Genomic DNA, 25,808 nt, shown 5'->3' with positions numbered 1-25,808 from the left:
TCTGTTAGATAGTCATTAGCCTTTAATAAGTCACTAGGTAAAACAAATTCTGTTTTCTGCTACTAGGACCCTTGACCAATAAGATGACAAAAGTAAATCAATTACTCGCCTGTTTAAGATTAAATGTTAGAAAACATTTATTTACAGAAAAAAAATCTTTATGTATTCAATGTCCATTATATAAAATCAACTTTCTTTATATTAAAACTGGTCCTACATTTGAAAGAATTAGGACTGAAAAAATTATTCCTAGATCTGAGGAATGGGGCCAAACAGAAACAATATGGCAAGATTACAAAGACCTTTAAAATATAAGCAATAAAACAAAGCAAGACGATAGATAACAAGAACCATGGTAGATTCTTGAGGAGGAAAATGATATTAGAATCTATGGGTGCTTTTGTTTTCTATATTGGATTATTTAAATTACTAAGGTAATATACTCTTCAGCCTATTTTCAACCTAGCAGTCAGAATGAGAATGTTAACTAGAAGTCAAGTTTGGAATGCTAAAATGGTACCCCATCTCATTCAGAGTAAAAATCACAATCCTTTAAAAGGATATAAATCTTTAAGTGAGCGTTTCTATGGCCTTACTCCCTCCTTTGTTCCCCCTACAGGAACCTGCTTCTACCTTACTAACTTCTTTTGTTGATTCCTGAGAATGCTAGTGATGCTTTTGCTTCACTATCTCTTCCTTTGCTGTTCCTTTCAACTCAATGCTCTTATAACAGGACATCCACACAATTCTCTCATCCCCTTTAGGCCTTTACACAAATTTTTACCTTGGCACACACTCACCTGAATTAAATTTGAAATTTAATTTCAAATTTCTATTTGAAATTAAAAACCCTTTATTCCCTGCCATGCTTTATTTTTCTCCTTAGCACTTTCCTTTTTAGTGTATGTAGCTGTACATGTATATGTGTAAGCGCACATTCTCCCACATATCTATCTTGTTTATTGCCTGTTACTCCTACAGTAATGGGAAGAAAATGTTTTTGTTTTATTCACTGTTGTATATATACTTGGTACCTAGCATATACGAGGTGCTCAACAAATGTCGAATGAATAAATTTAGGAAGCCAAAGGGCACAGAGATTTATAATAAACAAGTAAATCACCTTCTCTTTCTTTCATACCAACCCCTATCTCCTTGAAATAGCCAATGTTAATATACAAAGGTCTTAAGCACTTTTTAAGACAGTCTACAAAAATGTTGGAATGATGACTATTACGCTAATGACAAACAGATATATTAACCCATTTAATCTTCACAACAACCCAATGAAATAAGTATCATTGTGACCACCTTTCTACAGAGTAGGAAACTGAGGTATCAAACAGACAAGTTAACTTGCCCACAGTCATACAGCTAGTAAGCGGTAAGCCTAAACTTAAATCCAGGTAGTCAGATCTAGAGTCTGTGTTCCTGCTTGACTATTTCACTGTACAGCTTACCCTTGAACAACACTTAAATGGTGAGCCCACACAGGTCAAACCTGTATTGTTCAAGGGTCAAGTACAATAAATACAGATATTGACATTTAAATATCAATATTTACTTACAGACGTAGATACTGTATGTTACATGCGAGTGAGTAGACTCCAACTCCTGTCAACTCTATGAATGAGTGGCGTCCACAATGTCCTGTCCTCAGCAGCCCTGCTCAGCTCCTATAGACTCATGCCATGGCTTCCTTCAGAGTCAATCCACCTCCTATTTGATCTTACTCTTTTCCTGCTTTCTATTTTTCCCAGCATTATTGTCTTTTCCAAAGAACCTTGCCTTTTCATGATGTCCCCAGAGTAAGCTTCTGCTTTGTCATTTTTTACTACAGTGATGTTTCAGGCTTAATTTGTCTAGGACCCACTTTCTCTTTCCAGGGTATCTTCAGAGCTCTCTCCAATATCATAATTCAAATGAATCAATTTGTTCTCCATTAGCCTTCATCCCTGTCCAATTTTTTAATCCATACACAGTAAGTAGGAACATGAGGGTGTATATGATCTTAGCCTTGGTCTGTAATGACACATCATTGCTCTTGGTGCTTTCTCCTAATTCTTTCACAGATGCCCTTCAAGTCTCAGCCTTTTCTTAATTAAATAGCCACAGTATCCATCTGAATTAATGACTTGCTCAAGGAAAACAAAACCTTTAGCAATTTAAATATTTTCATTGTCTATGTTGAAGTTATGCATTTCTTCTGTGGTCATGATTTTTGTCTTCTCGTTGTTCAAATGAAATCCTACTTTGGCACTTTCTTCATTCACTTTCGTCAGAAGTCAGTAACATCAGCTTGGTTCCACCCACCAGCCAGGCCAAGGAAAAAGCGATCCAAGATGGCAGCAGAGTAGGTGGAAGCTACACACACCACCTCCCAGAACCAAAATGAAATTACAGCTAAATTATACAACAATCATCCTGAATACCCAAAGGAAAAATAACTGAAGTCTCATAACTAAGGATTTACAGAAGCCACATTGAGACCAGTAGGAAGGGCGGAGATATGAAATGGCTGGCCCAGCATATGTAGGCAGCGGCTGAGGTTCTGGAGGGATCTCTCAGCTGCAGGGGGCTCGCCCTGAGAAGGATGGGATCTAAACCCAAGTAGGGCATAGCAGGGCACCCCGGCCCAGAGCTTAAGAGCTGGGAAGAGTTAGCTATATAACGAACATCTGGCTATGAAAAGCAGAGCAGTTTGCCAGAGCTGTCTGGCAAAAAGAGATGGGAGTCTGCTATAGACACAGGTGCCTGCTTAATTGGCCCATGCACAAAATTTCATTTGCAACCACTCACTCTGAGCTCTGGCAAAGGGAAGGTGGAGCAGTATAGAGCTGTGTGAGAAGAGTCTGGGGCTTGTTGCTCTGGGGAGAGAGCTGAAGGGAAAGCCTGTGAGATCCCTGTGCCGAGTTATTCTCCCATATAGCAGACACCATCTTTCTTGAGTGGAGCACTCCCTGCCATGAGGGATCAGTCTGGGAGAAAGCAAAAGCTCCACCCTGTGGAGCTTACAGCTACTGCGGAGTGGAGCCAAAGGCTCTGTCAGTGACTGAGCCTAAAGGTAGCTGGAAGGTGGAGGCAGATCTTGGGGTGCCTGGGAGTTTTGCTGACCTGCCCCGGGCCCAGTGCTGGTAAAAAAAGAGCCTAGGCACACAGTTTGGTCTTTGCTGCATGCACCCAGGTCCAGCAAAGGCAGCCACAAATGATGGATTGCTTGTAGCTCCAAACAGGTTGTCATGGGCCAGTCACCAGCAGCATCCTACACTGGCCTGCACCAGAGAACCTCTTAAAACGCCCAGAACAAATACATCCAGTGGCCAGCTTCAGATAACATCAGACAGGATCTAATAAACTTCACAGGCAGCATGTACAAAGGGAGATCTCAGCAAGCACCAGACCCTGCTGAGGTGAATTCCGCTCCAGGTAGTCAGCACCTGCACAGCAGCTCGCATGCCTTCATAGGGGTTGAGCCTCACAGTCAGCTAGCCTGAGGGCTGATCCCACACACAAACAGGCCAGTAGCGGTCAAGACTCAATTACAGCAGGACAGCCCACATTACCCACACCAGGTACATTCCTGGAGCATCCAGCTCAGGTGGTAAAGAAGACTGCACCATGGACTTCACAGGAAACCTGCTATAGAAGGCGATCCTACAAAAAGTAGGAGTCACAGCAGATCTATCTAATATATAGAAACAGACACAAAGAGGAGCCAAAATGAGGAGACAAAGAAAAGGCTCCAAATCAAAGAACAGGAGAAATCTTTAGAAAAAGAGCTAAATGAAATGGAGTCAAGCAATTTATCACATATAGAGTTCAAAGTAATGGTGATAAGGATGCTCAACAGCATGTAAAAGGACACAAAAACCATAAAAAAGGACAAGTCAGAAATGAAAAATACAATATCTGAAATAAAAAATACACTGGAAGAAATAAACAGAAGGTTGGATGAAGCAGAGGATCAAATGAGTGATTTGGAAGACAAGGTAAGAAAAAACACCCAATCAGAAAGCAACAAAAAGAAAAAATAATTTTAAAATGAGGACAGTTTAGGAGATACACCTCCCCCTACTGAAGCTGAGAAAGCACCTCCCCCCAGAGCAGCTGGCAGTACTCCTTCAGATTCTCAGAGGTCACACCCACCACATTCCTGGATACAGTTTCAAATAAGCCCCCTGCTGAGATCAGTAAACAAGCCTACCACTGAGTTAAGTAAACTGAAAAGAAAACAAACAAATCAAGACTTCAAAGCGGCTTTACTAGGTAAGGAGACCACAATTGGAACAAGCCTGCAAGCCACACACAGAAACAATGGGAGATAGAGAAACATAAATCATATGCTTCAACAAGACAAATCCTCAGAAAAAGATCTGAAGATGAAACAGAAATAATCAAATTACCGGATGCAGAGTATAAAATAATGATTGTTAGGATGCTTAAGGATCTCAAAGCTACAAAGGACGAACTTAATGAACACCTCAATAAAGAAACTGTAAGCATCAAAAAGGGCACAGAAATCATAAAGAAGAACCAGACAGAAATGACAAACACAAATATCAGAAATGAAGACTACACTAGAAGGAATTAAAAGAAGGCTGGATGAAGCAGAGGATTGAATCAGCGACTTAGAGCACAAGATAACTGAAAGCACGGAAGCAGAACAGCAAAAAAAATAAAAGAGGATCAAAAAGTCTGAGGAAACTCTAAGAGAGCTCTGTGACAAAATGAAGAGAAACAATATCCACATAATAGGGGTTTCTGAAGGAGAAGAGAAAGAACAAGGAATAGAGAACCTGTTTGAAGAAATTATAGCTGAAAATTTCCCTAAATTGATTCAGGAGAGTACTCAGGTTTAAGAGGCAGAGAGAACCCCATTAAAAAAAAAACCAAAGAGACCCACACCAAGACACATTATAGTCAAAATACCAAAGCTAAGAGATAAAGAAAAAATAATAAAAGCTGTAAGAGAAAAACAGTCAATCACCTACAAAGGAACCCCAATAAGGATGACATCAGACTTTTCAACAGAAACACTTGAGGCCAAAAGGGAATGGCAAGAAATATTCAAAGTAATGAAGAACAAGAACCTACAATCAAGACTTCTTTATCCAGCAAGACTATCATTTAAAATGAGGACAGTTTAAAGGGCCTTTTGGGACAACATGAAGTGTTAACAACATCCACATCATAGGGGTACCAGAATAAGGGAGAAAGCAAGAGATTGAGAACCTTTTTGAAGAAATAATGACTGAAAATTTCCCTAACCTGGTGAAGGAAAAAGCCACACAGGTCCAGGAAACACAGAGTCCCAAAGAAGATGGACTCAAAGAGGCCCACACCAAGACATATCATAATCAAAATAACAAAGATTAATAACAAAGAAAAAATCTTAAAAGCAACAAGAGGAAAAAAAAGAACATACAATGGGGGTAAAAATAGTCTACTCAATGAATGACGTCGGGAATATTGAACAGATAAGTACAAAAAAGTAAAACTAGACCACCTTCTTACACCATACACAAGAATAAACTCAAAATGGATTAAAGACTTAAATGTAAGACTCAAAACCATAGACAGTAAAATTTTGCACATATCTTGTAGCAATATTTTTTCTGATATATCTCCTCAGCAAGGGAAACAAAAGAGAAAATAAACAAATGGGACTACCTACACCAAATTAAAGTCTTTGCAGAGCAAAGGAAAAAAACCAACAACATGGAAAGGCAGCCCACTGAATGGGAGAACATGATTCACCAATACAGCTGATAAGGTGTTAAATCCAAAATTTATAAAGAACTTATAAAACTCAACCAAAAAGCAAACAATCCAATTTAAAAATGGACAAAGGACCTGAATAAACACTTCTCCAACAGGCATATGAAAACATGCTCAATGTCACTAATCATCAGAGAAATGCAAATTAAAGCCACAATGAGATTTCCTTATACCTGTCAGAATGGCTATCATCAATAAATTAACAAACCACAAGTATTGGTGAAGATGTGGAGAAAAGGGAACCCTCTGCACTGTTCGTGGGAATGCAAATTGGTGCAACCACTGTGGAAAGCAGCACAGTTTCCTCTAAAATATAATAAAATAAAATAAAAATGGAACTGCTTTAAGACTCAGCAATTCCACTTCTGGGAATTTATCCAAAGAAACCTGAGACATTAATTTGAAAGAATATATGCACCCTATGTTGATTGCAGAGTTATCTGCAATAGCCAAGATTTGGAAGCAGCCCAAATGCCCAACAATAGGTGAGTGGATAAAAAGCTATGGTATGTGGCCCTGGCCGATTGGCTCAGTGGTAGAGCGTTGGCCCGGCATGTGGAAGGCCTGGGTTCAATTACCAGCCAGGGCACACAGGAGAAGTGCCCATCTGCTTCTCCACCCTTTCTCCTCTTCTTTCTATCTCTCTCTTCCACTCCCTCAGCAAAGGCTCCATTGGAGCAAAGTTGGCCTGAGTTGGCTCCATGGCCTCCGCCTCAGGCACTAGAATGGCTCTGGTTGCAATGGAACAATGCCCCAAATGGTCAGGGTGGAACCCAGTTGGGCACATGCAGGAGTCTGTCTCTCTGTCTCCCTGCTTCTCACTTCAGAAAAATACACACACACACACAAAAAGCTATGGTATGTTTACACACTGGAATACTTCTTGGCTGTAAAAATAAAAAGAAGGAAATCTTACCCTCTCTGACAACAACACGATTGACCTGGAGAGCATTATGCTAAGTGAAATAAGCCAGTCAGAGAAAAGTACCATATGATTTCACTCATATGTGGAATCTAATGAACAAAATGAACTAATAAGCAAAATAGAGACAGCTCCTTAGAGGGCAAGCTGACAGCTGTTGGGGGGGGGGGTGCTAAGTGGGGGCAGGGGTGGAGGCATTGAACAAGAGAAAAAACTCATGTACACAGACAACTGTTTGGTGGGGGGAAATGGAGGAGGATATGGGGGGATAAGTGGTAATGGACAGAGACTTGACTTGGGGAGGTGAATACATAATACAGTATACAGATGATGTGTTGTAGAATTGTGCACCTGATATCTGAATAATTTTGTTAACCAATGTAACCCCAATACATCAATAAAAAGATAAAAAAATAGTTGCAAAAATAAATCCCTCAGAAATGTTATTTACATTATATTTTGGCACTGTTATTCTTTTAATGATCGTCTTCCAGTTTTACTCTAATAATGATTGATGTTAACAGTTCGTGGTCAGTACAATCTGTTCCTCATCTTGTTTTGGCAGAGAAAGTACAACTTATCCATCTCCTGCTTCCAATTACACAGTCTGTTTGATTTCTGTATTGGCCATCTGGTGATGTCCATGTATACAGTTGTCTGAAGCATGTGTTTGTAATGAACAAGTTGTTGACTCGACAGAAATTCATGGACCAATCTCCTTCATTCCTGACCCATAGTCCAAATTTTCTAATGGCATTTGATTCTGCTATATTCCTACTTCTACCATCCAGTCTCCTATAATTATTATCCTGGCTTGTTCTGGTGTGTGATCAATTTTTTCTTGGATACTTGTGTAAAAGCTTTCAGCCTCTGCAGTTGGAGCATAGACTCGAATGATGGTTATGTAAACAGGTTTTCCTAGAAGTCTGATTGACCCATGCTACACCTTGCCTCAATATTAAAGCCATTCCATTTCCTTGTTGTATGTGTGTTGGTCAAATAAGTTTGTAAATATGATATATATGTTTGCTCGCTTGTGACTTATATTGGGTGTGGGAGACAGGCTATGGGCAGGCCAGGTCGTTGTGGCCTGGGGTTTGGTTTTGGGACTAAGCTTTTCCCCACACCCTTGACTGATTGTATGATCTGGGTGGTGCTCTCTCATGAGGAATCCAATTATGCCTTGGATAAGTGACTTTGTATCGGGGACTTCCTTGTTTGTATACTGGATTAAGGGATTTTGGTTTTCTACACTATAAAGTGGGACAGACCAGGAGCTTGGACACACAGTTCCTGCTATCACAATTGCAGGGGCTTCCCTGATCCCTGGCCCTTCATGGGAAGAGCTGGTTTTCTGCTTTTCCCTTGTCTTCTTTTGTGGTTTGCCTGTCTTGGTGAGACACCAATAAATAGGATGGCCCCCCATCCTCTGACTCCGCCATTTCTTTATCGTCTGCCCGAATCCAATGGGAACCTGCATGTGAATGGCCACGATGGCGGCTCCTGGCCTTACAACTGGCGTAGTCGGCAGGATTCAGAGATTGGTATGGAGCCACCACCCTTGATGGGTGGGATAGAGTACTGGTTGCTGCTCTGGCTCCCCATGGCTGTCCTTTTAGGGGCCATGGGCTACATGTTTTTTACTCAAGAGGAAACTGCCCGAGGTCAAAAGTTTCAGCATGAATTGCAAATAGAACGGCAGAAAAGGCTGGAACTGGAGCGAGCACTGGAGAAGGAATTACGGGTTCGCGAGTTGCAGTTTACCCTGGAAGCTGAACGTCTTCACCGGCAGTTGTTGGAGAAACAACTGCGGATTCAAGAGCTCGAGTCTCAGCTTCTGGCCAAAAGCCAGCAGCCACAGGAGCCTAAACGGTCACCAAAGGAGCAGCAGCATCCGTGCCGGTGGATTGGCTTTGAGTCAGCGGGAGCAGGCTCTTGCGACTCCTCTTCTGAGGATGAGAAGGCTCAGGCTGAAGCTGCCATACGCACACTGAGAGCCCGACCAGTTGTCGCCAAGAAGGTAAAAACCCAGCAACAAAGAGTCCCTCAGGGGCAGCCACAGCCTCCTGCCCAGGTAATGGAACACTCTGTGGTCCGGCCCTATACCCAGGCAGAGCTGATGGAGTTGGGGGCACAATTTAGGCAGAAACCTACTGAATCCCTGGTAGCCTGGTTACTACGATTATGGGATATAGGGGTGGATGGCATCATGCTCTCCGGAACAGAGATGGAGAAATTGGCCGCCATTACCACACACTCTTCCTTGAGGCAGCGTCTTCAGAACTGCCATGGCAACCCAGGAGACCATACCCTATTAGAATGGGTGATGGCTGCCATTCGTATGGTCTGGCAGAATGCTGGAGAACTGCCGGGGGCAATGAGTTGGTGGCAGTGCTACAGTGAGTTAGTAAAGGTCCTTCGAGAACTAGGTATGAAGAATGCTGTTTTCAACCCTGGGTCTCGTGGGCCAGACGAGGAAGTGTTTACGGCCAAAATGAGGGAATTTGTCCTTGCTAGCGCCCCATCAGCCCTTTTTGGGTCACTTGTGGCTATCTTGGGCCCCTATGTGGGGCAGCCCATCAATGCAGTTACACAGATGGTAGCAGATTTGGGAGAGCTGGAGGCCGCTCGGGATCATAAAGCAGTGAGGGCTGCTGCCTGTATTTCCCCCCCAACTAACAAGGGAAACGGGCCTGTAAAGGTTACCCGAACGCAGATGTGGGTAGACTTGATTGCGGCTGGAGCAGATAAGGGGAAATTGGATGGCCAGTCTAATAAAATTCTTTTGGAGCTTTGGCGGCAGCTTAAACCAGAACAGAAGTTCCAGCCACTGAGACGAAAGGCCCCAGCAGCTACCAATAAAACGTTTGGTGCGCGCACAGCTCGGTTACAAGATTATATGATAGAGACGGCCGAGGGAGAGGGGAACTCCCAAGACCCACTGTACCAGTTTGAATAGGAAAAAGGCCGAGGGACCCGTCTAACGGGGATGGGCGGGGACCGGAGGCCACATGTGGAACTGGCTATCCACTGGTCCCCTTCCAATGTACAACAGGTGTTGGCCTTGGTGGATACAGGTGCAGAATGTTCCCTTCTCTATGGAAACCCAGAGCGGTTTGCTGGGACCCCAGTGGCCATTGACGGTTATGGGGGCCAAACTGTTCAAGTGAAGCCAATAACTATTCCATTGGGGATAGGGAGACTGCCTCCTAAGCCATATAAGGTGTATGTATCTCCTATACCTGAATATATTTTGGGGGTAGATGTCTTGCAATGACTGTGGTTGGAAACTACAGCTGGGGAGTTCCGGCTGCGGATCAGGGTTGTGAAGGCAGTATTGCAGGGACATGCATCACATTCCCCTTTGCAATTACCCGTCCCTCGGCGTGTGACTAACACCAAGCAGTACCGCCTGCCAGGTGGTTATGAAGAAGTCACAGGGACAATCCTTGAACTAGAAAAGGTGGGGATCATCTGGCCAGCACACAGTCCTTACAACTCCCCAGTATGGCCTGTGCGCAAAGCAGATGGAACCTGGAGAATGACAGTAGATTACAGGGAACTTAATAAAGTTGTTCCCCCTTTGCACGCTGCTGTTCCCTAGATAGCTAACATGATGGATCGGCTAAGCCATGAGTTGGGGACATACCACTTTGTGGCAGACTTGGCCAATGCTTTTTTCTCTATTGATATAGCTGCAGAGAGTCAAGACCAATTTGCCTTCAGTTGGGAAGGGAGACAATGGACCTTTACAGTGTTACCCCAGGGCTATTTGCATAGCCCCACCTTGTGCCATGGGCTGGTGGCTGCTGACCTGGCTAAATGGAAACAGCCAGAGGTAGTCCGCTTGTACCATTATATTGATGATATTATGCTAACTAGTGATTCTCTTTCAGAATTGGAGCAAGCAGTCCCTACCCTGCTATCCCATTTGAAAGCATGTGGCTGGGCAGTTAACGAGAACAAATTACAAGGACCTGGGTTATCTGTTAAATTCTTGGGAGTTGTCTGGTCGGGTAAGACAAAAGTTATCCCTGACGCAGTTATAGATAAGATTCAAGCATACCCCGTGCCCACTACGGTAAAACAGTTACAGGAATTCTTAGGTTTGTTGGGGTATTGGCGAGCATTTATACCGCATTTGGCTCAGTTACTACGCCCCTTGTACAACCTTATTCGAAAGGGGGTTCACTGGGATTGGACTGAGCAGGCGCAAGGTTCATTTGCAGCTGCTAAGAGAGCTGTCAAGGTGGCACAGGCCTTGAATGTGTTTGATCCTGCCAGGCCCTGTGAGCTGGATGTTCATGTAACCTCGGAGGGGTTTGGATGGGGCTTGTGGCAGCAGACAGAGCGCCTACAGCAACCTATTGGATTTTGGTCCCAATTGTGGAAAGGTGCTGAAGTTCGTTACTCATTAGTAGAGAAGCAGCTGGCAGCTGTGTATGCTGCCCTCCTGGCAACTGAGAGTATTACAACCACAACACCAGTTACAGTCAAAACAACATACCCTATAGCTGGATGGGTGAGAGATACTAAACCACGTAGTGGTATGGCCCAAATGTCTACCCTGGCCAAGTGGGGTGCCTATCTGCAACAACGCTGTGCTCTTAGCACCAGCCCATTGAGGGCAGAACTGCAGGAAGTCTTGGGTCCAGTCACCTATGCGACCTTAGAGTCAGGTGCAACTGGGGCTCAGGAGGCAGAACCTGAGGTCAGTCCCTACCAGGAGGGGCGGGTGCCCATCCCCGAAGATGCCTGGTATACTGATGGTTCTAGCAGGGGCCAACCTGCCAAATGGACGGCTATCGCCTTCCATCCGGCCACTGAGACTATTTGGATGGACACGGGTACAGGTCAAAGCAGCCAATGGGCAGAATTAAGAGCTGTTTGGCTAGTTGCCCATAATGAACCTTCACCTCTGGTGATCTGTACTGACAGTTGGGCTGTCTATCGTGGACTGACCCTTTGGATTGCTACTTGGCACATTAACCAGTGGATGGTAATGCACCGTCCATTATGGGGTCAGGCCATGTGGCAGGACTTATGGGAAATAGGACACCAGAAGCAGGTGACAGTATATCATGTCACAGGGCATGCCCCTCTAGCCCATCCTGGGAATGATGAGGCAGATACGTTGGCAAGGGTGCGATGGTTGGAGACTGCACCTGCAGGTGATGTGGCACAGTGGCTCCACCGGCGCCTGCTCCATGCAGGACAGAAAACTATGTGGGCTACGGTTAAGGCGTGGAACTTGCCTGTGTCCTATGCAGAGGTACTTGCAGCCTGTGAGCAATGTGCAGTATGTTCCAAGGAACACCCTCGGAGACCACTGGTGTCACCTGGACAGATCCAGAGGGGTCATGTCCCACTGACACGATGGCAGATAGACATCATTGGACCCTTACCAAAGTCAGAAGGGTACCAGTATGCAGTCACTTGTGTAGATACTGCCACCGGGCTGCTTGCTGCTTACCCCGCTCGTAACCCTGACCAGAGGGCAGTCATACAGGCTCTGGACCGCCTGAGTGCTGCATACGGGCGACCGCTGGTCCTTGAAAGTGACAATGGTACCCACTTCACTGGTTCAACGGTGAGGCAATGGGCTCAAAAGCTGGGGGTGGACTGGAAGTACCATGTTCCCTACCACCCCCAGGCTGCTGGTATCATTGAGCGTTATAATGGACTCTTAAAGCAGGGACTGCGACAGGAGGGGGGCACCGGCTCTCTTACTGGATGGACACGCCGCTTATGGACAGTACTTCGGATTTTGAATGAGCGACCTCGACGGGGAAGCCCAGCTCCAGTAGAGGCCCTCCTGCATCGGACAGCTGCCCCTATTCAGTTGCAGATACGCACCAAGGACATTTTACTCAAGCCAGGTTTCGGACAGCAGGGCAATGTGCTCTTGCCTGCTCCAACAGCCCTTCTTAAAGGACAACGGCTTCAATGGACTTGGCCCTGGACTGTACAGGCCCCCCATCTGAGATGGGTGGCCTTGTTGGCACCATGGGGAAAGGGGTTAGAGGTGGACCTCCAGTTAACCCCTTGGGCAACCAGCACCTGGCCACCTAAGGTAGAAGTGTATTATCCCTTGAGTGCTCAAGGGGACAGCATTTTGAAGGGCACCTTTGTAATTTCTTTATGGCCAATAATGAGTTCCCCTATTTTACTACACATAGAACCAGCAGATGCTGGTGTATTGGCCAATAAGGTTTGGTATGCCCGCTCAGGGCGGCCTCTGGTGCCAGCTACGGTGCTGTCTGCAGACAAAACTCTGGCCTGTATTCTGCCAGAGGGAAAAGATTTGCCTCTCTTGGTGCCACTGACAGCTCTCTCATTTCGCCCATAGTTTTTGATCTGTTAATCCTATTGCTGTAGTTGGTACTATTTCTGTTTATGCAATGTATCCTACTCCTTGCACAGTGACCATCATGGAAGATGCCTGTGGTTTAGATTGTAAAGCGAGCAAAAGGGGTGGAATGTTGGTCAAATAAGTTTGTAAATATGATATATATGTTTGCTCGCTTGTGACTTATATTGGGTGTGGGAGACAGGCTATGGGCAGGCCAGGTCGTTGTGGCCTGGGGTTTGGTTTTGGGACTAAGCTTTTCCCCACACCCTTGACTGATTGTATGATCTGGGTGGTGCTCTCTCATGAGGAATCCAATTATGCCTTGGATAAGTGACTTTGTATCGGGGACTTCCTTGTTTGTATATTGGATTAAGGGATTTTGGTTTTCTACACTATAAAGTGGGACAGACCAGGAGCTTGGACACACAGTTCCTGCTATCACATTTGCAGGGGCTTCCCTGATCCCTGGCCCTTCATGAGAAGAGCTGGTTTTCTGCTTTTCCCTTGTCTTCTTTTGTGGTTTGCCTGTCTTGGTGAGACACCAATAAATAGGATGGCCCCCCATCCTCTGACTCCGCCATTTCTTTATCGTCTGCCCGAATCCAATGGGAACCTGCATGTGAATGGCCACGATGGCGGCTCCTGGCCTTACAATGTGTCATTTCCAGAATAAAACACTTTGCAGTTGCATGACTGGAAATGTCCCAAGCCAGGCAATTTTAGCTCACCAAGCAATGTAATGTTAAGATGGTCCCTTTCTTGCTCTACAATTTCCAGTTTACCTTGGTCCATGCTTGTGTTCCATGTTCTGACTGTGCATACCATGCAAGCAGTGCCCTTTCCTTTCACCTTGGCACACAGCAGCCAATAGACCTCCTTCGGCTCTGGTCTAGCTGCATCCCTGAAAGTATTGCTGCATAGCTGCAATAACCTGGGTAAGGAATAGTCAGGGCCTTGTATTCTTCGTATTCCCAGCAAAAGTGAGCAAGGACATTCAAGCACTATGGTTGACTGCTTTCCTAACCCTTCACATCAGCAGTGGCAACACCTCCTTCCTGCAACAACAGATGAATCCACTTTGCAGTTTTTCCAACACCCGCAGAACCAGCTTCATCACCCTCAACCCTCACTCCAGGGACAGCAGCAGGCGCACCACCTGCAGCGCACAGTCATGACAGGTCTGTTTCAGCTCTGCATAGCTCTTCCTCTTAAGGTTTCTAAGATTTAGTAATGAAACCTTTCCCCTTAGTCCCTCAGTTCTGGTTGCTTCCTGTAGGAGCCATTTCCATGACACTTTACTCATTTTTTAAATTAAAATATAGTTCATGTATAATATTGTATTTGTTTTATGTATATCCTATATTTTATATAGATTGTGTATTTTATTACCTTACAATGAGTTGTCTAATTACCACCTGTCACCATAAAGTTATTACAATTATTATTGACTATACTTCCTATGATGTACATATTCCCATAATGTATTTATTTTATAACTGGAAATTTGTGCCTTTCCCTCCCCCTCCCCTAGCCCCTCTCCTTCCCCCCACCCCGCACTCCCCTGACAATCATCAGCTTGTTCTCTGTATCTATGAGTCTGTTTCTGTTTTGTTTGTTTTTATTCCACATATAAGTGAAATCATATAGTATTTGTTTTTCTCTGACTTATTTCACTTTAAATACCCTTTAGGTATTGTTTTTAATCTAGCATTTATCAAGTTAACTTTATGCCTAGTTATTAATACTTTATATTAAATTCTGTTCAAATAACTGGCATAGTTTCTAGCTCCTAATGGACCTGAATGATAAATAAATAAGCCATATTTTTTATTATTGTCTATTATTAAATGTATGCTTATTTTAAAAACCAAAAAAATAAAAAATACAAAAGGAAAAGTTTTAAATCTTGCATGGTTCCTGCATATTTTGATAAATTTATATCCTCTTTTTTTCTGTATATACTTATAATTTTTAAGTAGCTGGATTTTTATTCTATCTTTTCCTGCTACTAACATAACACAAGTACCTTTCCAATTTTTAAAAAATTGTCTACTTTACTGTATCCATTTCCTCTCCTCCTACTTACTCCTCGACCTATCCCAACATGGCTTCTGCCTCATCATTTCACTGAAATGAATCTTGCAAAGAATTAGCCACACATCTGAGTAAAAAGCATTTTCAGTCATTACTGGGCAGTTCTTCCCTTGTGTTCAGTAGTCCTAAAATACCCCTGCCTCCTTCACTGACTTATCCTCCTCATATCTAACCTTTAATGTTGTATTTCTCTTCCTAGCCCCTACATTGCACATGTGAGCGATTTCACGTAATTTTTTTCAATTATCAGCTACATAGCAATTGACTCCCAAATTTATAAATCGAGTCAAGACTTCTACAAAAAGCACCAAATCTACTACTGTCTACTACCTATTTCTACTTAAATATAGCAAAATCCCTCAAACTCAAAATACTTAAAATGAACAATGATCTTCCTCCCCAATCCAGTATTCTTAAAGTATTCTATATATAATAACTCTCAGATCATCAGTCTAGTTTAAAAACCAGAAATCTGGAGACAAGCCAATTCCTCCTTCTGCCTCATTTTCCCTCCAAAATATCACTAATCCTTTTGAATTTACCTCCGAAATCCCTAGAAGTCATTTGTATCTCTCATCTCTACAACCCATCTTAGTTCAAGATGCCTTTATGTATTACCCAAAATACTGCAATGACTAACTGATTAGATGAATGGAACACACACACACACACACACACACACACACACACACACACAGCAAACATACTTTCTAGTTAAAATATAACAAACTTATGTTCATAGTTCTATAGCATTCTATAGTAAGAGATATAGTAATTATTCAACCATTCCCCCTAGGTCTTTTCAAATATTGACTACTATAAACACAATGAAATCTCCTTCCTAAGTATATCTCATGTATCTACATTTTTACTTTTAGGGAGTATATTGCTAGAAGTGAATTACTGTGTCAAAGAGAATTTTAAATTTTAAATGTTTACCTGACACTTTCAAATAATTTTCCAGAAGCTGTATCTTCTGTATTCTTTCCAACAGCTTATCATACATTTGTTAAAATTCAAACTACACATTTAATTAATTTCATACATTGAAAGTGGGTGCATTTTATTGCATGTAAATTAACCTCAACAGAGTTGAAGTTCTTTACTAGATAGAAAGCAGAAGGATGAGAGTTTATTTCTGTCAGAAAATTATGGAATAGCTCTACAAAAATACAAAGAAATAAAAACAATGTGGTCTAAATACATAGTCTCATGTATGCAGAATTTGAGGCTTTCCTCTCTGCTCCCTCAATCCTGGGTTTCACACCTAAATTTCGAACTCCTATGGTAGGAGACTCCAAACACTGTCTTCTGATTTGTCCAACCAGTAATTATAACCATAATCAGCAACTATGAATTGGTATTAGTTCTGTGACTTTAAACATGTATACATGTATGATTGTGTACAAACTTGTATATGAACTCACACATTTAGGAGAAAAATGTTGAAAGTGTATTTTAAAATGTTATCCGGGTCAGCAAAGCAGAGTGAAATGTTTTGTCTAATTACCAACACTTCCATAGAAAATAAAGATAACAAATTTTCAATGAAAATTTCAGCAATTTTTGGAGCAAAATCAGGTTTTCCAAAAATAAATTGAGAATTTGTGCAGTAGGAGATTAATGACCAATATATAAAGCAGGGAAAATAAATACTCTACATTTTTTTTAATTCGCAACTTTTATTAAAGGACTTTAGGTAAAAAAAAGATATCTCATTTGTCTAAGAAAATATTCCTGAACTTATTCAGAAATGATCTTATCCTATAAGCAATATAGTACCATTTGGGTTTTGGTAAAGAAAGAGTTTGGTGGTGGTGTTTCTTTTATTTTGTTTTTATTATCTGTGAAATATGTGTTAAACTCTACATAATCATTTCTCTACTCCACCTGACAGATTTCAGATACGGTTATCCACATAAATTACATTATTATCTTACTCAGGAAAAGATGCCACTTTGATAACTATTAAAAAATGAGAAGAGACAATCCTGTAAAAGAAATGCCATATATTTGAGGCTAGCAGCAAGTAAACATAATAAATCATCAAGATTTTTAAACCTGTGAGTATTTAATATAAATAGCCTTGTTCTAAGAAAAGAAAATGATAAAGTTTCACATTTATGATATGAATAAATCAACGGTAGAGGAACACTTTGTTAGGATGACATTTAACCCTCAAGTAGTTCCCTATCCCAGAACACAAGAACACATGTAAAATGTTCCAGAAGAGAGGCACTTTGCCAGTTATAGGTAATTTTCTGGCTTATGTGAGATGTATAAGTTTATTGTCTATCCAGTATTAGAATATATCATATTTAAATTATTTTTCTATGTTTTAACTTCTTTTTAGCCAACTTGAGGGACTCACTATTGGTTTCCTGGGACATATGGATTAGAGCTTTCAATGTAAAATGATCAAAGAGAAAAGTAAAATAGTAATATTCTATTGTATGAGAAAGTCACAAAAGTAAAACACATTCTCTTTATTTTTTAGTAGACTATATCCTAAGAAGTTAATATATGATGGCTATTTAAAAATAAATAAAAGGGTTCCCCACCCATTAGAAATAGACTATTCACCACACAGAAAAAAGTCAGAAGAGGAGGAAAAATACAGTAGAATCTACTGAGTCAGGTATTACTTTAGGCACTGTCATGTAACTTAACCTCACAGCTTTCAAGTGAACTCTCACATTTTCACAGATGAAGGAACTGAAGGTAAGTGCCTTGCCAGATATCATTAACAAAGGGAGGCAGAGTAGTAACTCAAACCTCTAATGTCAAAGCATATGTACTTTCCTCCATCTCAAAATGTTTCTTCTTAAAGTTTGGGACATAAAAATGGCAAAAAGAAATGCTGGTAAGATTATAAACTTTTTCATCATTTTAGTGTTTTCCTATGACAGCAGCAACCAAACTGTCAACATTCTGTTTCAACCTTCAGATAGGGAGCCCAATGTGAAACTGCCAAAGCTGACACTTCTCTTTCACAAGCTGTTCATAATGAATTCTGAATCATATGCCTTTGATAGGGAAATTAATCAAGTATGCCAATTGCACACAGAATATTTAGTATTTCTTCTACATAATCAGATAAGCATAAAAGTAAGAAGAAAAATGCTCTCCTTTCTCAAGGACATGTGAGGGGAAAACTCTGAAATTGAAAGCATCAAATAGTTCCATTTTCTTCGTTGTTTCATATTTCACTCTAGAAGCTCCTGAGGTCCAGGGTCAGAGCACAGAAGGTATGACTGAAGCGGGCATAACTTCCTGGAGGGGGTGGGACCAACATGAGGAAAGTAAGGCCGACCAAGCAAAGGAGTCCATGTGAAGATGATACACCCAACCAGGTAGCAGCCTGGTGAGGTCAGGAAGTGGTTTCATCCAGCAAGGCTAAGCCAACAGGTAAATACATAAGGAATGTTAGAAGGCAGGTTTCTCACTATTAGAGAAGTAGAAATATGAAAAGGCAGAAAGCTAGAATGAATCTTACTGTGTTAACTGAAATTAGAGCTATTGGCATGAACTCATGGCTTCCACTATGTATATATATTATCTATATATCTAGATCTAGATATATATTATCTATATATATAGATATATAGATATAGATATGTAGATATATAGATAATATAGATATATATAGATAATTATAGTTATATATAGATAATTATATAGATAATATGCATATTATCTATATATAGATAATATATATAAAGACAAAAAAGAGTATGGACATAAAGGAGAGGAAGCATGGAGTAACGGCAGTCCATGGCTTGGGGAGAGGCAAAGTACATATAGAAAGAGACACTCTCTGAGGCGCAGGCATTCCTGTGGTAGAGCAAGAACATTAAGAAAAACTGGTCTGCAAACCAGGTCCACTCTAATTACAAAATAATGATAGAGGAATTTAAGCCTAGTGTTATACTACAGGTAATCTGAGCAATAAAAAACCTACACCTGGTTCAACTCCAGACTCAACTGACAGCTAACAATACAGGCACACTAATCCAGGCAGAAATATCATTAGCCTCAGTCTTTATTGCCCCATACACAGTATTTGGCATTCAATCAAAAATTATAAAATACCCAAGAAAGGAAGAAAAAAAAACAGTCTACTCTCTAGAGAAAAACTAAGTAACAAAACAGACTCTGAGATTGAAACAGAATGTAAAATGACTATGATTACTACCTTAAAAGATCTAGCTAGTGAACAAGGTGGAAAATATGCATAATATGCATAAAGACAACGAGAATTGTAACAGAAATTGAAACTGTAAATGTCAAATGAAATACTACAATAATAATAAAAAGTCAAAGCAAGAAAGATGCCAAATGTCTTCAACAGGCTTAAAAGTAGAATGAACAGAGCTGAGAAAAAACGTCAGTGAACTTAGAGGTAGATTTATAAAAATTACCCAAACTGAGACACAAGGAATAAAAAAGTTGTGAATAGGAGAAAAAGGAATATCAAATGCAAGAGCCATGAGACAATTTCAAACAGACTAATGTATGTGTAAGTGGAATTCCAGGAGGAGGAGAGAAAGGAAACAGAAGAAAATAATTTAAAAGATAATTAAAAATTTTTCAAAAGAAAAATATGAAACTATATCTAAGAAGCTCATAGAACCTCAAACAAGATAAATAAATCCCACTCGTCCCTCCAAAAAAAAAAAAAAAAGAAAAGAAAAGAAAAACCACTCAGATTCTTCATATAAAACAAAATATGAACAGATAATCTTAAAGGCAGCCAAAAGAGGAATGGGGTGGGTAGAAACATTTTACATACTGAGAGACAAAGAATTACAGAGACTTCTCATCATCAACTATAAGATAATGTAGTGACATTTTTAAACTGTTGAAAGAAAAAAACTCAACCTAAATTTAACACACAGGAAAAAAATTCATATAGACTTTCAAACTAAAAGAAACTGAGAGAATTTACAGCCACTTAAAGGAAGCACTTCACAGCTTCTTTTTTGGCATATCCTAATTGCTAGTATCACTACTCCTATGTTTTGAGACCATTATTAGTAAGATAAGGGTTACTTATACAAACACTTGTGATATACTGTGATAATCAAGCTGATAAGAGACAGCAAAGTGACTAATGGGCAGGCAGTAGGGGGTAGGGTGACTATAAAGAGAAAAGAAATTTTCTGGGAAGAATTCTTCTCTATCTAGATTATGATGGTGGTTACTAGACTATATTCCAGGGGTCCCCAAACTTTTTACACAGGGGGCCAGTTCACTGTCCCTCAAGACCGTTGGAGGGCCGGACTATAAAAAAAAAGAAACTATGAACAAATCCCTGTGCACACTGCACATATCTTATTTTAAAGTAAAAAAACAAAACGGGAACAAATACAATATTTAAAATAAAGAACAGGTAAATTTAAATCAACAAACTGACCAGTATTTCAATGGGAACTATGGGCCTGCTTTTGTCTAATGAGATGGTCAATGTCCGGTTTCATATTTGTCACTGCTAGTCATAACAAGTGATATGATGCGCTTCCGGAGCTGTGACATGTGCGTCCCGCGTCACCGGAAGTAGTGGTGTATGTGAGTGCCGCTGCGCTGACCACCAATGAAAGAGGTGCCCCTTCCGGAAGTGCAGCGGGGGCCAGATAAATGGCCTCAGGGGGCTGCATGCGGCCCGCAGGCTGTAGTTTGGGGACCCCTGCTATATTCACTGCCAAAACTCACAGGAGTATACACAAAAATGGGTAAATTTTACTCAATGTAATAATATCTCAATAAATCTGACCTTAAAAATACTATCACTTAATTTACAATAATTTTACTCAAATAAGCTAAGTCAGAATTTCTCAAAGTATAAAAGCACCATTTCCAAAATCATCTTTAACAAGAAGCCTCCATAAAAAAACATTAAAATAATGGTCTCCACACTAAACCACCTGAATCACAGTCCTGCAAGGAGGGTTTAGAACCTTAATTTTTAAAAAGCACCCTATGTGATTCTGGTACACACTAAAGTTTGAACACCTGTTTGCTGGCCAGAGTACAACTGAGTTCTGTGAAAATTGTATTAAATGTGAACTGAAGTATTCTGGCTATAGCCAAATGGGTTGAAGGTATTTTAACAAAGTTACATAATAAAGTTTGACAGTACATACCAGCATCTTTAGAAGTAAATACTAGAAAAATATATTACTTCTAAAAAAATTATACTACAGAAATATCTCACTCTTTGCACACATACAAGCACACAACATAGATGAAATATTTAAATATAAGCATATAAAATCATTAAAATCCAGAATAAAGGTGGGAATTTTTGTTGTATAATATACAGACATGGGGATGACTTTCTAATAAACAAAATCTATAAGTCATAAAGGTTAAAAAAATTCTAAAAATCATGAATTTAAGGTTAACCAACAAACATAAAAACTAAAGACAACATAGAAATCCATCTTTACAACACATAGAACAAAAGATGAATTTTCTTAAATTTACAAAGAGCTCTTGCAATTATTTAGACCAACAAACCAATTAAATATTTAGGGGAAGTAGTGTCTCAGCAAACGGAACAGAAAAAACTTATAACCTCCTTCTCTTAGTCTCTCTTTCTCCTCCTATTCAGCCCCATTCTTTACCCCATCTGTGTTGAAAAGGAAATTTTCCATGCCCACTTCCCCAACACAGTAGGTCTCAAGTGTGTCCCTATTAACACTAAGACTGCTAGAAAGGAGAATTTAGTTATTTTGTTTTTTTAACTTATAGCAAAAAAAAAAACTGTATTCAATTTCAGACAGTTTTAATAATTAATTTTTGATCTTAAGAGGATCCATATTCAATATTCCTGATTCATTCTTTAATTATGGTCTTATTTATTTCCCCCCTTTGTTTTGACCATGTAATTAATTGCAGTGGCAACAGCTTGGAGAAGGATGGCTCTTGCAGAGGAGACCTGCTATATATAAAGCTAAGATCTGTGATGAATTTATGTTTTATTGAGATTCTCAAAATGAAAAGCTATTTCCATAGAACAGTCCCACCTGCAGCCTCCAGTTCTTCCAGCAAACCTTAAAATTGTTCAATATTCAACAATTAAGAAAACAATATGCTGTGCTAGAGGAATCTTTCACTTTATTAAATTCCATTCACAGTTCCTTCCCCAACACAAACAATGTGTTACTTGATCTTGCTCACCTTCTCTCCTGAAAGGTAATACGCTGCTAATAGGCCTCCAATAAATCGAATGTTGACTTCAAACACAGACACCTCTGAATTCTGTGAAAACATATTGAAAATAGTCACATATACTTAAGTCTTTAGAGTTTTTCATACTTCATATATTCCTTGCAAACATCCTGTGGAGAAGGTTTTTCCACTTTCTACATCTCCATTTTCTATGCAACTGCAATCTCCCCTCCCATTTGCTAATGTTACTGCTGCTCCTCCATTACTGTCCTTGCTGCTTCCTAACTGACAAAACAATAGGCCATTTTCATGTCCTTTACATATTATCCTGAAATTATCAAAATATTTGATACTAACCCAAAAAAAGAAAAGCAGAAGTGGCAGAGAATATGACCAAAGAATTCACAGGATATACACAACCAACCAATATAAAGATAACATTTATGATTAATTTATTAAAAATTAAAAGGAAATACATATTACCTTGAAGTCTTTCCAACATTCATAGACAGAACACTTCATTTGATAACACAAGTATATTTCTCCAATATAGAATTTTCACAATACAATGTAACTTCTAATAACATAACTGTCATCACACCCCAGCCTCAAAAGCACGGTGCTTTATATTATTCCATATATTCCCAATATTTAACGTACTGTAACAGACATTCACAAATATAGACAGCAGGGAAAGAGGGAGGGAAGGCCTCTATCACCTTAATAATCTTCTAGCCAGTTTCCCTGATTTCATTCATCCTTACCCTTCTGCTTACACTCTATCTATACAGCATCCTATAGCTGAGTAATCTTAAATCTGTTTAGGCTATGAGTCTGCGCAAATCCTTACAATGACTTCTGGCTATACTCAGCGTAAAATGACTGATAAGACTCAACATAATCAGATTACTCACAACCTCTCTGATGTCACTTCCTACCAATATTTCTTGGACTCACTTTTTTATTATCAAATGGCTCTACTTGCTGTTCCAGAATTGACAACACAATGTAAAATAGTAAAATAATCCCTTATCACTAATGCCCCTTTATCCTGCATTATTCCCCTGATTAACAGTTATCATCTGATTACTATATAATTAGTTATTTGTAAAACTCATACCTTCCCTCACAAGAGAAGTTCTAGAAGGAGAGCAGGGAGAGAATGGGAGACAGGCATTATTCAAACGAGTAGGAACTGAGAATCTTCCAAAATTGATAAAAACATAAATCCTCAGGCTGATAACACCCTGAGTCCTTCAAAGGATAATAGACACATGATAATGGAATTATACTACAACAAAGCAAAACATAAAATATTAAAATAAGGAGAAAAAAGACATTATTTTGAAAAATTAGACACTTTTCAACAGCATAACAGAAACTAAACAACAATGGAACTGTATCTATAAAAGGTTAAGAGAAAATAATGATCAATCTCTAATTCTATATCCAGCTATAATATCTATTAGAAAGAAGCCTTATAGCCATATGATTTCCCTGGGATCTCCTCTTAAAAATATCATCATAACAGAGTCCTTCAAAACTACCCGCTGTAAAATAGCAGTCCCAAGGACTACTTATTCCAATCCTACTTACTCTATTGTTCTCCACAGCACTTATTACCAACTGATAGACTACTTGTAACTTAGAATATTTGTTTACTGTGTGAAAATGTTATAAATGAAGCCATTTCAAAATGGAATCAGAGCTGTCATTCCAGAGGAGCTACCTGGCTATCTTACTCCTCTAACTTTCGGTATATTTGAACTGGGCAACAATACCTCTGAACTGGGCAACACTAATGACAGTATATTGCAAGCAGCTGTTTGTAAAGCTAACAGGAAGCAGAAATCCTGACAAGGACTGAAAATTAAGGACTCTCTTTAGAATTAGAATAGCGAATAACTCGGCTCATTAGTACCAACAGAAATTCCTTCCTTTCAATCACATTTTTTTTTCCTTCCTCATAAAAAGCTCTTGCCTTCCCTCCTAATTGGAACATAACTTGGGGTTCTGCTGAATTTATATTCTTATATTTCAATTCTTTTTGATCCCAAATAAATTCTTGTTGCCTCTCACTTTCGCTTTTCCTTTTTAGATTAACAACTGTTTTTCTCCCAAAAACTGGAGTATAACCTAAAGAAAGAGATATGACTGTTTTGTTCATTACTTTTTTCACAAAATCTAAGTGTCTTTTACAGAGGAAGCATTCAATATATTTATTTATTCATTACTTTATTTGGAAGTTTTAAATACAAGTTGGGACCAATTAGATAAGAATTATAAGATAAGAGGGGAATGAACTAAATTAAAGTATTCTGAGATGCTTATGTTCTCTAGAAGGAGAACAAAGAAACTGATTAATTTTAACCTTTGATAAGAATACATATAAAATTTTAAGCATAACCCTAAAATGAATGGGAATGAAAAGTATAAATGTCAGACTAGTAGAGGGAAAAAGAAACATGAAGTAATTTAAACCAAAATAAAGACAGAAAATAAAAGCAAATGAAAAGTACAATAATAAAGGCAGCTGAACAAAGACGAAGCTCCAACTCTAAATATGTTATAATAAATATACTTACTTCACACTTAACACTTAAAAGCCTCCAAGATTTAAAAAATATAACAAAAACAAAATACTACCATATGTATAATGTACAGTTAAACCTATGACACAGGTTAAAAGTAAAGGGATGATAAGTGATCGTGCCAATCATTAAGCTATGTTTACTCAGGTTCATACCCACCCTCTGTACTCTCATATATCAGAATTGGAACTCTGCAAATGCAGCTCTCATTTGCCAGCTGGCTGTCTTCCAGGCTATCCCAATAGGAAATTTACGAAGATAATACAAGAATAGAGGAAGGAGAAAGGACTTATTCCACCCAATTTACCTCTAGTTTCACCCTGGCAGTGGCAGTTGGTTCCAGATTACGGTTCCCCTGCCACACATACACAATCTCCCCATCAGCTTCATTACGGCTGTTAGCAATACCAAGTGCTAGCTAGGTATCTGCTCCTCAGAAGTCTGAGGCCCAGCTCCAAGAAAGCCCTTCTAACAGCTCCTAAGGTACCAGAAGCAGAGTCCCTAGCTACTAAATTTTCATTATCCCAATCTCTTCACATTGTTCTCAAAGTCCCAGGGGTGGTAGCTGTTTTCTAGAATTACTACTACCTCTTGTGATATCACAGTGTCCTCTTTTTGCCTTTTCAGTTCCCCATTATTTGGTTAACAAATTTTAAAAGCAAATCTTCTAATTAAAATAGTTTAGTTCTGATTCCTGATAGAGCCATTAGATAAAATAACACACAAGCAAATTATCATAATAAAGCTGCCATGTTAATGAACAGGAGTATTTTAGATTGTACTGATGTCAATTCTCTTCAAATTAATCTATAAATTTAATGTAATCCTCATCAAAATTTCAACAGTATTCCAGAGCTTCAAAGAACAAAGATCTGCCTTTTGACCTGGAATGCTGAGG

General features: G+C 39.9%; 1 protein-coding gene across 1 annotated transcript in view; it reads right to left on the bottom strand.

The window, feature by feature from the left end:
• MAN1A2 (mannosidase alpha class 1A member 2) overlaps window positions 1-25,808 on the bottom strand; it is a 140,659-nt gene that overhangs the window by 69,281 nt on the left and 45,570 nt on the right. The window contains exon 5 of the mRNA XM_066377284.1: window positions 22,329-22,409. Coding sequence (XP_066233381.1) covers window positions 22,329-22,409 — 81 coding nt within the window. The remainder of the gene's footprint in view (window positions 1-22,328; window positions 22,410-25,808) is intronic.

The sequence above is a fragment of the Saccopteryx leptura genome, chromosome 3 (genome assembly GCF_036850995.1).
Source record: "Saccopteryx leptura isolate mSacLep1 chromosome 3, mSacLep1_pri_phased_curated, whole genome shotgun sequence".
NCBI lineage: Eukaryota > Metazoa > Chordata > Mammalia > Chiroptera > Emballonuridae > Saccopteryx > Saccopteryx leptura.
Note: the sequence above shows the minus strand (reverse complement) of the source record. Positions and strands in the feature narration are given on the sequence as shown.